At 46.1% G+C, this 12,748-nt stretch overlaps 1 protein-coding gene across 1 annotated transcript in view; it reads left to right on the top strand.

Annotated features, from left to right (window-relative positions):
- LOC144096728 (protein 5NUC-like) overlaps positions 1–12,748 on the top strand; it is a 591,711-nt gene that overhangs the window by 422,651 nt on the left and 156,312 nt on the right. Inside the window, 1 exon segment of the mRNA XM_077629576.1 lies at positions 12,189–12,445. Coding sequence (XP_077485702.1) covers positions 12,189–12,445 — 257 coding nt within the window.

Below are 12,748 nucleotides of genomic sequence, written 5' to 3'. Positions count from 1 at the left end.
TTCCTTATTGGAATTTTATTTCTGACTTTAAGGAGGACTATGGTAGCTGTGCAGTTGCTATATACATCTTCCAGTATTTTCGCTTAAGGTTTTCCTACACTCTGATTCCGCAATGCCTGTATGACAGCTGAGGTTTCCACTGAGTCGAATGCTTTCTCGTAATCAAAGAAGGCTATATTAGGAGTTGGTTATATTCTGCGCATTTCTCTTTCACCTGATTGATAGTGTCAATATGATCTATTGTTGAATAATCTTTACGAAACCCTGCCTGGTCATTTGGTTCATTAAATTCTAAAGTTGCCCTGACTCTATTATCGATTACCTTAGTAAATACCTGACTGATAGTGTCAATATGATCTATTGTTGAATAATCTTTACGAAACCCTGCCTGGTCATTTGGTTCATTAAATTCTAAAGTTTCCCTGACTCTATTATCGATTACCTTAGTAAATACCTTATTGTCAACGGACAGTAAGCTGATCGGTCAGTTTTTTTTCATGTCTTTGGCGTCTCGTTCCTTATGAATTAAGATAATGTTTGTGTTCTTCCAAGCTTCTGGTACGGCCGAGGTCATAAGGCATTACGTATAAAGGGTGGATAGTTTTTCCTGCACTATTTCTCCTCCGTTCTTCAACAATTTGCTGTTACCCGATCTACACCAGCTGCTTTTCCCTTTTTGCATTGCTCCTACGGCTTTCTTTACTTCCTCTTTCGTTACTGGCGGGATGACGCATTGCTGTGCTCTACTGTCTCTCTCATTTACACTTTGATTACAATGACTACTGTGTAGATTTACGTGGAACTATTCGGCTACTTTAATTATCTTATCCATACTGCTAATGACATTGCCCTCCTCGTCTCTTAACGCATGCATCTGATTTTTACCAATGCCTGCTTTCCTCTTGACCGCTTTCAGTCTACCTCCAGTTTTTAGAGCATGCTCGATCTTCTCCATAATTAACTTCCTTATGTCGGCTAGCTTGCGCTTATTTATTGAGTTCGATAGCTCTACTAGTTCTATCCCCTCTGTAGGGTTAGACGACCTTGTGTTTTGGCGTTTCTTAATCAGATCTTTAGTCTCCTGAGATAGCTTGCCGGTATCCTGTCGAACCGTCCTACCGCCTACTTCTACTGCGCCCTCCGTAGATTATCGTCAGATTATCGTTCACTGTATGGACATTAAGATCGTCTTCCTCAGTTAAGGGTGATTGTCTGTTCTGCAGCGATATCCTGAATTTCTCTATTTTCTTTCTTAGCGCTAACTCGTTAATGGACTTATTTGTCACTAGTTTCTTCCGTTCCCTCCTCAAGTCTAAGCTAATTTGAGACCTTACCACTCTGTCGTCGCTACAGCGCACCTTTCCGAGGACGCCCACCTCCAGAACAATGCCAGTTTGAGCGCATAGTATGAAGTCGATTTTATTTTAGTCTCGCCATTTGGGCTCTTCCAGGTCAACTTCCTGTTCTCTCGTTTGCAGAAGAAGGTGTTGATGATCCGTAACTTATTTTTATATGCGAATTCTGCTAATACCTGTCCCTTGCTATTCCTAGAACTTATCTTATAGTCGCCTACCGTCTGGTCTCCAGCCTGCTCCTTGCCTACCTTGGCATTGAAGTCGCCCATCAGTACAGTGTACTGTGATTTTGCTTTGTGCATTGCCGATTCCACGTCTGCATAGAAACTTTCAACGGTCTGGTCATCATGGCTGGATGTAGCCGCGTTGACCTGCATCACCTTCAGCTTGTACCTCCTATTGAGCCTAGTTACATAGCTGTCACTCTCTCGTTAATATTATAGAACTCCTCTATGTTGGCGGCTATATCCTGATTAGTGAGAAATCCCACACCTAGTTTTCGCCTATCTCCTAATCCGCGATTGCACAGTATGTGCCCGCCCTTTAGTACTGTATACGCCTCACCTGTCCTCCTAACTTCACTGATCGCTATGGCATCCCATGTATTGCCCGCTAGTTCCTCGAACAGCACTGCTAGGCTAGCCTCACTAGATACTTATGAAGTATTATTATATTCTTCTTTCGAGCACCGCGTTCGAACGCAACTGCACTGCAAATTCAAATTCACGTGAATTGCTAAGTGATTTCTCAATCAAACACTTAGCGGCCCAAGTTGGCGCATAGCTTTTACAATTCAAACGCTACAAGGATTGTACAGAGAAAAGAAGAACGACGGTAAATGCGCTTCACATCGTGTACTGTCTTTGTTGCGCTTTAATTCTAGGTGCTTCTTTATTTTTTGTGGTTTTGTAAATTTCAAGTTTTTAATTTCTGCTACAGAGCGCCAGGTTTTGTTTCCATGTATTGTGGGGACATTGCCCCACGACTTCCCTTTTGGCTTCCTTTGCCGCGATGCAACCTGCAGCAGCCTCGCCTCGACGAGGGGCGCGCTCCGGACTATCCCAAGTTAGTTACCGTAGCTAACAAGGGAGGGCGCCGGCATCGTAGCGACACGAGCGCCACGGACGGCGTGACTGCTGCGCGCTCGCGCGGTGGAGGCGACCTGTACCAGGTCCCGCATGTTCTGCCACGGTTTAACCCCGGACCCGAGCTGCCCTCGATGCGGTGACACAGGGACCACTGGTAATCTTCTTCTCGTCTGTCCGGCATTTGACGCGAAGAGAAACACATTAATTCACAATTGCAGACAGCTCGGATTGTCTGCAGAAACTGAACACCACCTCCTCTGCCCTAATCGGCACATCCTTCGAGCCTGCCAAGATCTCCTCACTTTTCTTGACAACACAACCCTATCCTCAGTCCTTTGACCTTAAGAAAGCGTCTCGCCATATACCCTGGTCCCTATTTACAGCACTCACATTCCTGTGTTAACTTCAGTTCCAAACCGGCTTAGTCCTAAGACATTCTTCTCAAAATCAATACCCATTATCCTTGTTATTGGGGATGCCACTCCATCTTAATCCACACTGACCTTATCCTCGTCAGACCGCACTTTCACTATTGGTCTCATACCTACTTTCACTTTCTACAGTGCTGTTCCATTCTACGAAGTCTGACCTCTCAGTGCTCCTAAGGACATCTAAGGACCGCTTCGACTTTCGGTGCTGTGCTGTGCTTTGTGTCAAGTGACCGTTCTCATAATCGGACCTTCCAGTGCAGTGACTTGTGCCCTCCTAAGAGTGACCTATCAGTGCTCCGAGTGCTGCCAACGGACGACTCTAACGACTCTCTTCTTTTGCAAAAAGACACTAATAGAATTCTTGAGTGGTGTAATACGTGGCCAATGGAACTAAACAAAACCAAATGTAAACTACTACGTGTGTCACGCATTTCTATACACCCCACCTCTTATCATCTAGATAACATCGAACTATAACAAGTGTCTTCATACCGCTATTTAGGCGTTCACATAGCAAGTGATCTAACTTGGTCTTTTCACATCAATTCAATGATTAACAACGCCAACCGTGCCCTCGGCTACCTTCGCCGTAACTTTCTCTCTGCCCCCACTTCCTTGAAACTTCTCCTCTATAAATCTGTCGTTCGTAGTAAGTTGGAATATGCTGCGTCCATTTGGGATCCCTTCACGGAAAACTTGGTCAGTTCCCTCGAATTAATTCAGAATAACTCGGCACGTTTCATCCTTCAGAACTATAACCGTACCGCTAGCGTAACCTCTATGAAGAATACATTACAGTTACCATCTCTTGCTAGCCGTCGAAAGCACGCTCGCCTTTGCCTAATGCATAAAATAATGTATCATAACCCCAGACTGCACCGCGATCTTATACTTCCTCCATCATATGTTTCATCACGAGTTGATCATGCGCATAAAATCGGCATTCCTTTCTTTAAAACAAAATGCGCAGCTGAGTCTTTCCTTCCACGAACAGCAAAGGACTGAAACCACTTTCCCGGAAGTACAGCCTCCATTATCGACCATCAGCGTTTTTGTTCCGCCTTAGCTATCATTGTATAATTAGAAATCAAATGCCTTGTACTAAACCCCTGCATACAACCACTCCCCTCTTCAATGCCCTCGGGCCTTGAGGGTAGAATAAATGAAATGAATAAATGAATTAACAGGATAACTGCTGTTTGGGCAGACCTACCATAGGTCCCTCCTCGGCTGTGCAATGTTCCTGTCGTGCAATGCTGTGTACCCACCATATGCCATTGACGCCAGCATTGTGTGTGTGCTGTGTTTGCGTGTGCAGTGCTGCCCTTCGCGGTCACCCCCCTTTCCCCTCCTCCCCCCCACCTCCCCCCGGCTCTGAGCAATGATCTCCGCAGGGAGCAGAAGAAGTTAGAGCCGATTCCCCCTCCAACAATGAAGCGACCACCGACACACTCTCTTCGCCTGGAGAATGTGGCGCGTGCGGACTGTTCGGCGAGCGCTCCGCTCTTCGCCAGCTGGGGGGAAGAAGTTGCGCGGAGAAGGTTTTATTTATTTATTTATCCATGCACCTACATAGCCCATGGGGCTTTATTGTAGGGCGATTATAAACATAGTATTATATAAAAGTCAAGGACAAAAAAAAGAATACCAAACACAACAAGAACAAATAATACAAAATAGTATAACTAATATAACTAAACTCATTGAAAACATACCTCGAGCAGAGCTGAGGAAAACATTGTAGAATGATCATTGACATTTTTTTCATGCAGACGATTCGATTCGTGTATCATGAAAGGGCAAAATGAATGGGCGAAAACATTTGTGCGGCAAGCAATTTAATTATTTTAGGGTGATCAATTCTACGGGAAATATAGAGTGGGGCCTTCAGGTAAACAGTGCCGTATATTCCGGTGACACCGTTATATACACTGTGCAAAAATTTCACCCTCGAGAATTTTCTCTTTTGCTACAGGGGTTTTAATTGGTTGTACTGTTTGTTATGCTGGAGGAAAAGTTACACTTGTTAGTGACGAAACGTGCAGCGCGGTTCTGAATTCATTCTAGTTTTGTTATTTAGGTTGTGTGTATGTGGGTCCCAGATTGTGCATGCATATTCTAGAATTGGCCTTCTATTATTGAAATAAAACGCTTCTTTGAGGACCAGTTGTGTGGTTTTAAAGTTTCGTTTAAAGAAGTTCAATATAGCGCTAATTTTGTTACGCAAGTAGGCCACTTGCTTGCTTCATGAACAGTCAGACGAGAAGTATACGCCTAGATACTTGAAATTATCAACGCGGTTAAGGGAGTTGCAATTAATGTGGCATTGAGAAAAGACGGGCTGTTGTTATCGCGTGAACTGCGCGTGATAGGACTTAAACATTATTTTGAGGCGCATTTTTCACATATCACACCATGATGCCGCGTAATTCAAATCACTCTGTAGAATGCCAACGTCAACAGAACTGCGGATGCATCTGTAAATTACACAATCAGCGTACAGGCGTATATGAGACGTAATTCCCTCAGTATGATCATTAAAATAAATATAAAAAAGTAGCGACCCTAGAACTGGTCCTTGTGGCACACCCGCCGTCGCATTAACAGCTAAGGTGGATGTGCCGTTAATTGCAACACATTCAGTTTTTTTTTCTATAGCTAATCCTGTACCTACTAGATAACACAGGCGGGTAAACCAAGAAGACGTTTTGTGCAATAAGAGAACATGCGGAACTGTGTCAAATGCCGTTTCAAAGTCCGAAAATACAGAATCATCATTAAGGCTTTTATGGTAGGAAACAAAGATGTCATTAGAAAACTCGCACAGTTGCGTTATGTATGACAAATTGGATCTAAAGTCGTATTGGTATTGCGAGAAAAATCTACTATTTTCTAAGTGCTTCATTAACGAGCTATACAATATGTGTTCTAATGATTTGCAACATACACTTGGTAAAGAGATGGGGCGATAGTTGATAACTAATTGTTTGCAGGATAACTTATGAACTGGTACTACATTCGCGGATTTCCACTCTGATCGAAGTTCATTGTCATGAAGCGGCTTGTTATATAAAATGACAAGGAAGGGTGCCAGAACCAGGGCGCATTTCTTCAAAACCTGATTAGATATAGCGTCTGGCCCTGGAGCAGAAGGCGAATTAAGATACTGTAGTAGTGGAAATACTCCGCTCTCCAAGATTACAACATCAGTCATGGGTTCGGGAAGACACTGCGTAATAGTGGGCGGCTTCCTTTGCAGCACTTCATAAATACTAATTTGAAGCAGGTGTTAAAAAGCGTCGCTTTACCAGCGGTATCATTTACAGTTGTTTGAAAATGTGAAATAGTTGGAATGCCAACCGAGTCTTTTATATTCTACTTCACATACTTCCATACTTCTCTTGGTTTTGTACGTAATTTTTCTTTCAGATGAAAAAAAAATATTCGTAACTTATTTTATCAGATTTTTCAAGCAGTAGGCAAGTTGCCTGATCTAGCCGCGTAAAGAATCAGGCCTCCCATTCGTGTAGCGCTGATAAAGTCGACACTTTTTATTGATAAGTGCCCGCATGCGTTATTTGAACCATGGTTTGTCTTTTCTGCATTTTCCAGTAATTATTTTAATTGGGACATCTCGGTTGACGAGAGAATCAAGTTCAGACACCAAAAAGGTTCCATATATGCTATTTATTTCCATAAATTCAAAGCAGTCTTCAAAGTCAGGCAGAAACGCGATCAGATCCAGTGTTATTCCTTCAAAGTTGCTTTATCATATAAAAAACCTTACGTGGAAGCCGGTTCTGAATTATTAAAGTGTTACAGAGAATAGTACCGATAACAACGTCATGATCACTTGCAAAAAATTCCTGTGACTGAGTTAAGACTTTCGGGGTTATTACAGAGCACAAGATCAACAATGGTAGAGTATGAGCCACTGTATCTTGTAGGCAAAGTAACGAACTGATGAAAACCACAGTCGCTCAGCAGTTCCCCAAATGCTGAATGCACACTGGATATAGTTAATAAAAGAGGCACTTTATTTTCCCAAACAATTTCAGGGAAGTTAAAGCATTCTGCAAGAAGAATGCTGTCTGGTCCCAAGGATGACAGAGCATCAGAAAGTTCTTCATACTGTCGGGAATTAGTACTATTTGGGGACCTGCAATAGGATCCAGTGGAGAGGTGGAGTGTATTTTGAAATTCAATTCTGCACAGTATAACTTCACAAGAAGGGTCACTGAACGACAGTGGCATGCTTTTCATTCTTTTGCACAAAAATAATGACACCGCCGCCACGAGCATCGCGGTCTTTGCGATAGACCGTAAAAAAAGCGAAATATTCGGCATCAAAAATTGTGTCGCCTAGCCACGACTTAGTGTCCAGAGCGACATAGGCTTCTGTCGTAGCTAGCAAGGCAAAGAATTCCTCTTTTGTGTTTTTGATGCTTCGACAGTTACCAACAAGAAATTTAAGTTCGTAATTTTGAATTGCGCTTTTTCTGACAGCGGATTTTGTTTGTTATTGTTGCACGCTGGCTAACACGCCAGAAATTGATTTATAAACGAAAGTTTTCCTTCCTATAGTCAATTTGTGGAAACGAAGCTTATATTTTTTGTCGCCCTGTTCTTTGGCAAACGGAAGGAATTTCTTTGCAACCGCACGTGACTTGAAAAGTCCTCGCTAACTGATATCTGAGTGTCTCTTAATTTATATGCGTTAGCGATCAACTTGTCTTTTTATTTAAAGGAAGAGAACTTTACATTAATAGGCCTATTCTTGTCCGGAAGAAAAATTGGCAGTGGCTTAGCTCAGCTATCCCAGGATATACGTAGCGAGAGCTGCAGTTCCCCCCCTGATCTAATCGCGTGGTCAGTTATACGACGAGCCTTGTTGTTGATGATGATGTTGTTGACATTTCAACATCTTGATTTTCTTGCGAAGGAACCATGCGAGCTGCTATGCGCCGCTTCTTAAGCTCCGCCTCTAGGTGTCTCCGCTTGGCAAGACATTCTTCTCTTTGCTCAGGCGTCTTCGCCGCTCGTTTAGCCTTCTGATGTTCATTCTTTCAGAGCGGCGAAGAGCGAGGCAACGAATTCTGGGTCCGATTAATTGGCCTTCTCCTCACGATACCGCCACATAGCGGCGTCTGGAGTCTCCTTTTCAACACCCATACGAAGAGATATTGATACACCGAGTCGTATCACCTCAGCTTTTATACACACAGCCGCACATACGCAGTTTATCCACACGACCCCACACGTGGCCTCGGCGGTAGTCGAGCTCTGATGTCATGCGCCGCGCGCCTGCTGCCCTTCTCCGGTTGCCGCGCATGCGCATTCACGCGCGTTGCCGGGCCGGCGCGGCTCGTTGCGCGGCGGCGGCGGCGAACTGAAGGGCGGTTCATCTGCAAGCGAATTGGCGAATAGAGCGAACAGCGGCGCGGCGCTGCGAAGCCGTTCGCGAGCTTTCGTTTCACATGCATCGCCGCTGCGCGTTTCCCACCGTTGCGAAAACCAATGTTGCTGGCAAAATATATGCGCTTGCAACCGGTTTTGGTGGCCTGCAAACACAAAAAAGCGTAATATATAAGCATAATATTTCTTTTCTTTTCAGAGTTTATTTAAATAAATATAATTCTTGCGTTTTAAGCATTAAAAAGCACATTAAACAATTTCTTTTCTAAACAAAAGTTTGTACGTGCGTTTGTACGTGCGGCGTACAAACCAGCGTGGCAACGCCTTGCTGTCAATGGTTGAGATGCGGTGCTGCCGCGTCGCCGCCGCGAAAATTTCCAGCTTGCCCGAACCTCGCCGCTCCAGTCGCTGGGGCTTCATCCGCCGCTTGAGAGAGGGTGTATTCGCCGCGGCGGCGGAATTCGCGAGCGGTTCGCTTGCTTGTGAAACAGGCTTGAGGTCATGCGCCACGCACCTGCTGCTCCTATGATTTCGCGCATGCGCACTATCAGCCTCCCAGGCTCGCAGCGAAATGCTCGACTGATTAGCCTAGTTTAGGCCTCGCTACAAAACTACCAATCTATGAGCGATCTCAACTGCCGACGACGCAATTGTTAGCCCCATATGTTTACTACAAATACTGATAACTTTATTTTCAGACTCTTCCCACGTTTCGTCGCCGCTGTTTTTAAGCCGAATAGGACTAATTTGTTTCTATTTGATCAAAATTATCCTTCTGAGCCACGACTGCCTCCAGTTCACTGGTTAAGGCTAGCTTATGTGCCCTAAGCTGTTCTATCTCGGCGCCTACATTGTCCAAAACTGTGATATCTTCTATCGTAACAATTCGGTCCGTAAGTGTAGCAAGTCTTTCGCCGACCGATTTCTGGTTCGCTTTTATCTCTTGCAATTTTTGAAGGGCCCTTTTCTGGCCCTTCTGTAAATCTGGTGAAGCACGAATGGCTATCAGCAGCTCTTGTTGCTCCGTTTCAGGAAACGGACCAGGATTCTCTTCAACATCCCCGGACAGGAGTAATTGTTTTTTAACCAGAGAAGAAACGTCTTGGTTAAGCAAGGGAAATACATTACAAATTCATTGAAAACAACAGCGTGCAAAGTTCACAACATACTAAGCACAGCTGGGTCTCAGTGCTGCTTTGGCAGGCAGTGTATATCTCACTACAGTTTCGAGGTAGTAGTGGTTACTAACCTGAACAACAAGAGACTGTAAGTATGCCGTGCTCATGGTGGCACCTAAACCCCGCATCTCCCGCATCTTGTCCCGTCCGGCTTCGGAGTTTCCCTTTGCACTAGCGTGTGCGTATGTCCGCTCATAACCGTGCTGGTGAGCCTGACGATCTCGATTCCTTAGCATATTTTGTTTTGCTAGCCGGCTGTTTTGTTTTTGTAGCAACAAATGCCTGTTATTGTCAGCCAGAGTGTCGTTTTGTTCCCTCAAAGCAAGGCCCAATGTGGTTTTACGTGCGCTCCTTAGCGATCGTGGGGTGTGTTTCGGGCGGTTTTTGAACTGTATCAGCAGCAGTTAAATGAGGGAAAACGTATTTGTCCCCTATTAAAAGCCCACAGTATCTTCACTATCGGCATTGTACACTTACCTCGACAACTAGTGCGTGTTTGTGCTGTTTTTCTTCCAGAAGTTTTGCTGTCATGTGGCGCCTGTCGTTTTCTTGTAGAGGGGCGCTGACCAGCCAAGCTGCAGTCGCAGCCTTACGCCTCGTCAGCCCCTTTCGTTGACGGAAAATAAAGCTTGTTTTGTGTATTATGCACACAAATAAACGTTCGATCATGCTGCCAAGTAACTTCTTCACGATACATATACAGATATATTTTTGTGCATTTCCTTTCTGGAATCCACGATGCTGTGCTTGTGTTTAGCTTGTATCTAGTTTGTGCATCAAGGTGCCAGTACAATCTGGAGGTCTGTTGCAAATACTTCCGAACTTTAGAGCGATAAACGACTGCCACGCTTGCGTTGCGTTTACGGGTTAAATCCGCCTCGTGGCTTAAAAGCCCACTTGTGGCCTCTTTTGTAGCTACAGCTACACGGGGCTACAGGTCGAGAATTTCGCGGTGCCTGGGAGAGGAAAGTTGTGCGCATGCGCCGTTACCATGGCAACCGGAGAGGACCAAGGTGCGGCGTGCTCTTCGCCGCGGCCGCGTGCCAGCTCCACCGTCGGAGCCGCGCATGACGTCACGCGGATGAGCAGTTGCACGCATGCGCCGATACAATGGTAACCAGAGAGACCCAACAGCTGCGCCGCGTTCTTCGTCGCCGCCTTGCCGCAGGCCGCTCTATCACCCGAACCGCGCGTCGCATGCGCAACATTAAGTATAAAACGCGGAGATGTAATGGGCTTCTGTATCACAACGTTTGACATGGATGCCGAGAAGGAGAGTCCAGCCGCTGGTAAACGGCGGTATAAACAAGAGAAGATTAACTCTTCCTGTCCTGAGATTGTCGCCTGGCACTTGGCTACTCAACAAAGAGAGAATGAGCGTCAGAAGGCGAAGAGAAGAGCGGAGACACTCGAACAGAGGGGAACGGCTTGCTAAACGGAGATAACAGACTGCCGAGCCTAATAGACGGAGCACGGCCACCGAGATGGAACCGAATTCGGGTGATTTCAACAGGAAACTGTACTCTCTTAGTCAGTGTATGAAAGTAAAGTTTGACTTTAATTTAGCTTCGGACCCTCACGTCCAGACTACACAATGGGGAACTACTATAGACCTTTTATAGCAAAGATCCTGTACCACATAGAAATACTGTATAGACAAAATTGAGACCGCTGCATGCTACTTCACAGATGATCGGGCAGTCTTCGTCTCTGTCAAGCAAAATGAATATAAGATGTGTATACCCAATGTCTCTCATAGCTAAACATACAGTGACCGCAACAAGCTCAGCCAGGCAAACGTACCTCTCGCTATTTATATCCTGGCATTGCCGAGCTAAGCCACTGCCATTTTTTTTACGCAAGAGAACTGGTGGACGCACAGGAAATCTTACCTCGCACCTCCCGTAGTTGAGACGAACCACTGCGGGTTACTAGACGGGCGAAGGTGTCAAGGCGACTCAAGCCCTTCAGCGGCCTTTAGTTAGGGCCAAGGCTGGACGGGAGCACGCGAGTTCCGTCATTTCACTCCATGAAAGGGGAATAGTTAACGTCGACAATCGATAACTTCCCGCGGAGAAAAAATTCGTTTTTTTTTTCGCAGAAAAAGCGCGTCGAACGGCGTTTCCCGACACTGCATTATTCAGAGTACAATTCGTGCGTCGAAAAACAATCGGAAATGCGCGATAGAAGCAGCCACTGTCTAGCACAGCCGTCCAATAACACCTGTTTTTGGGTGCGCCTTGCATTACACGGCATTACAAGGCACCATCGACAGACTGGCACTTCAAGCGAAACTGATTATCGCAGCGCAGAGGGAGGACCGCCGCCAGACAGCAAGAACGAAGCTTGACAACTAAGCGCCCTCAATCAGCTAGGTGTGGAAGGGAATAGATTTAAAATCTCCATTCTGTGACCGCTTTGGGCCTTCAAGGCGGCAGGGAGTGCTGAACACCATTTACATAGAAAGCCCTCGTGGAAGGACTGCAGTGCCCACAGTAGTAGATATCCTGCAGTGACTGTTCAACATAGCAGCCTCGGATGGAGTACTTAACCTGTTCAGGGGAAGATGACGAGGACGGAGGCATATGCAGCGAACAAGTCAGGACGAAACAAGCGAGTTCCAGATCTCTGCACTTTTATGACGCTGGCTTGTCTTGATTTGGCTATTTTTTTCTAATAGTTATCTCATTTTATTTGTTTTTCTTTCTGCCTTCGGGCCAGACCCTGACGGGTTGGCCCTCCTGGAGCGCTACCGCGAGCGTGTGGCAGAGGGTCGTGCTGCCGCCGTGGCCACGAGCAAGGTGTTCCTTCAGGGGGACAAGCCCTCGTGCCGACTCGCCGAGTGCAACCTCGGCAGCCTCGTCATGGACGCCTTCCTCAAGAAGCTGGCATCCCTGCCCAGCCCAGCGGGGAGCTGGTCGAGGGTGGCTGCCGTTGTGGCCAATGCGGGAGGCATCAGGGCGTCCATCGATGAACAGGTACTGCACGCTCTTCTTTGCTGATGTGTTCACTCTGCCGCACCATCGAAAACGCGCATGGCATTTGAACATTGTCGCCACTTGCGGGTTTTCTGGATAGGGGCAAATATCTCGGAAAAGCACTCAGCGCACAACACTTGTACGTGCGTACTGCGCGCTCCGGGTCGCTCTTGGCTACGCGGCCGCATCCAGCGATAACGCCTTTTTTGAGACGGGCTGCGTGACAGCATGCGTGGCTAAACTGATAGCACGGTCCGTCTTTTCGCGGCTTGCTGGCTGCCTTGGCTTCGTCGCCTCATTTCG

Source organism: Amblyomma americanum, chromosome 7 (genome assembly GCF_052857255.1).
Source record: "Amblyomma americanum isolate KBUSLIRL-KWMA chromosome 7, ASM5285725v1, whole genome shotgun sequence".
NCBI lineage: Eukaryota > Metazoa > Arthropoda > Arachnida > Ixodida > Ixodidae > Amblyomma > Amblyomma americanum.
This window is presented reverse-complemented; position numbering and strand designations above follow the sequence as displayed.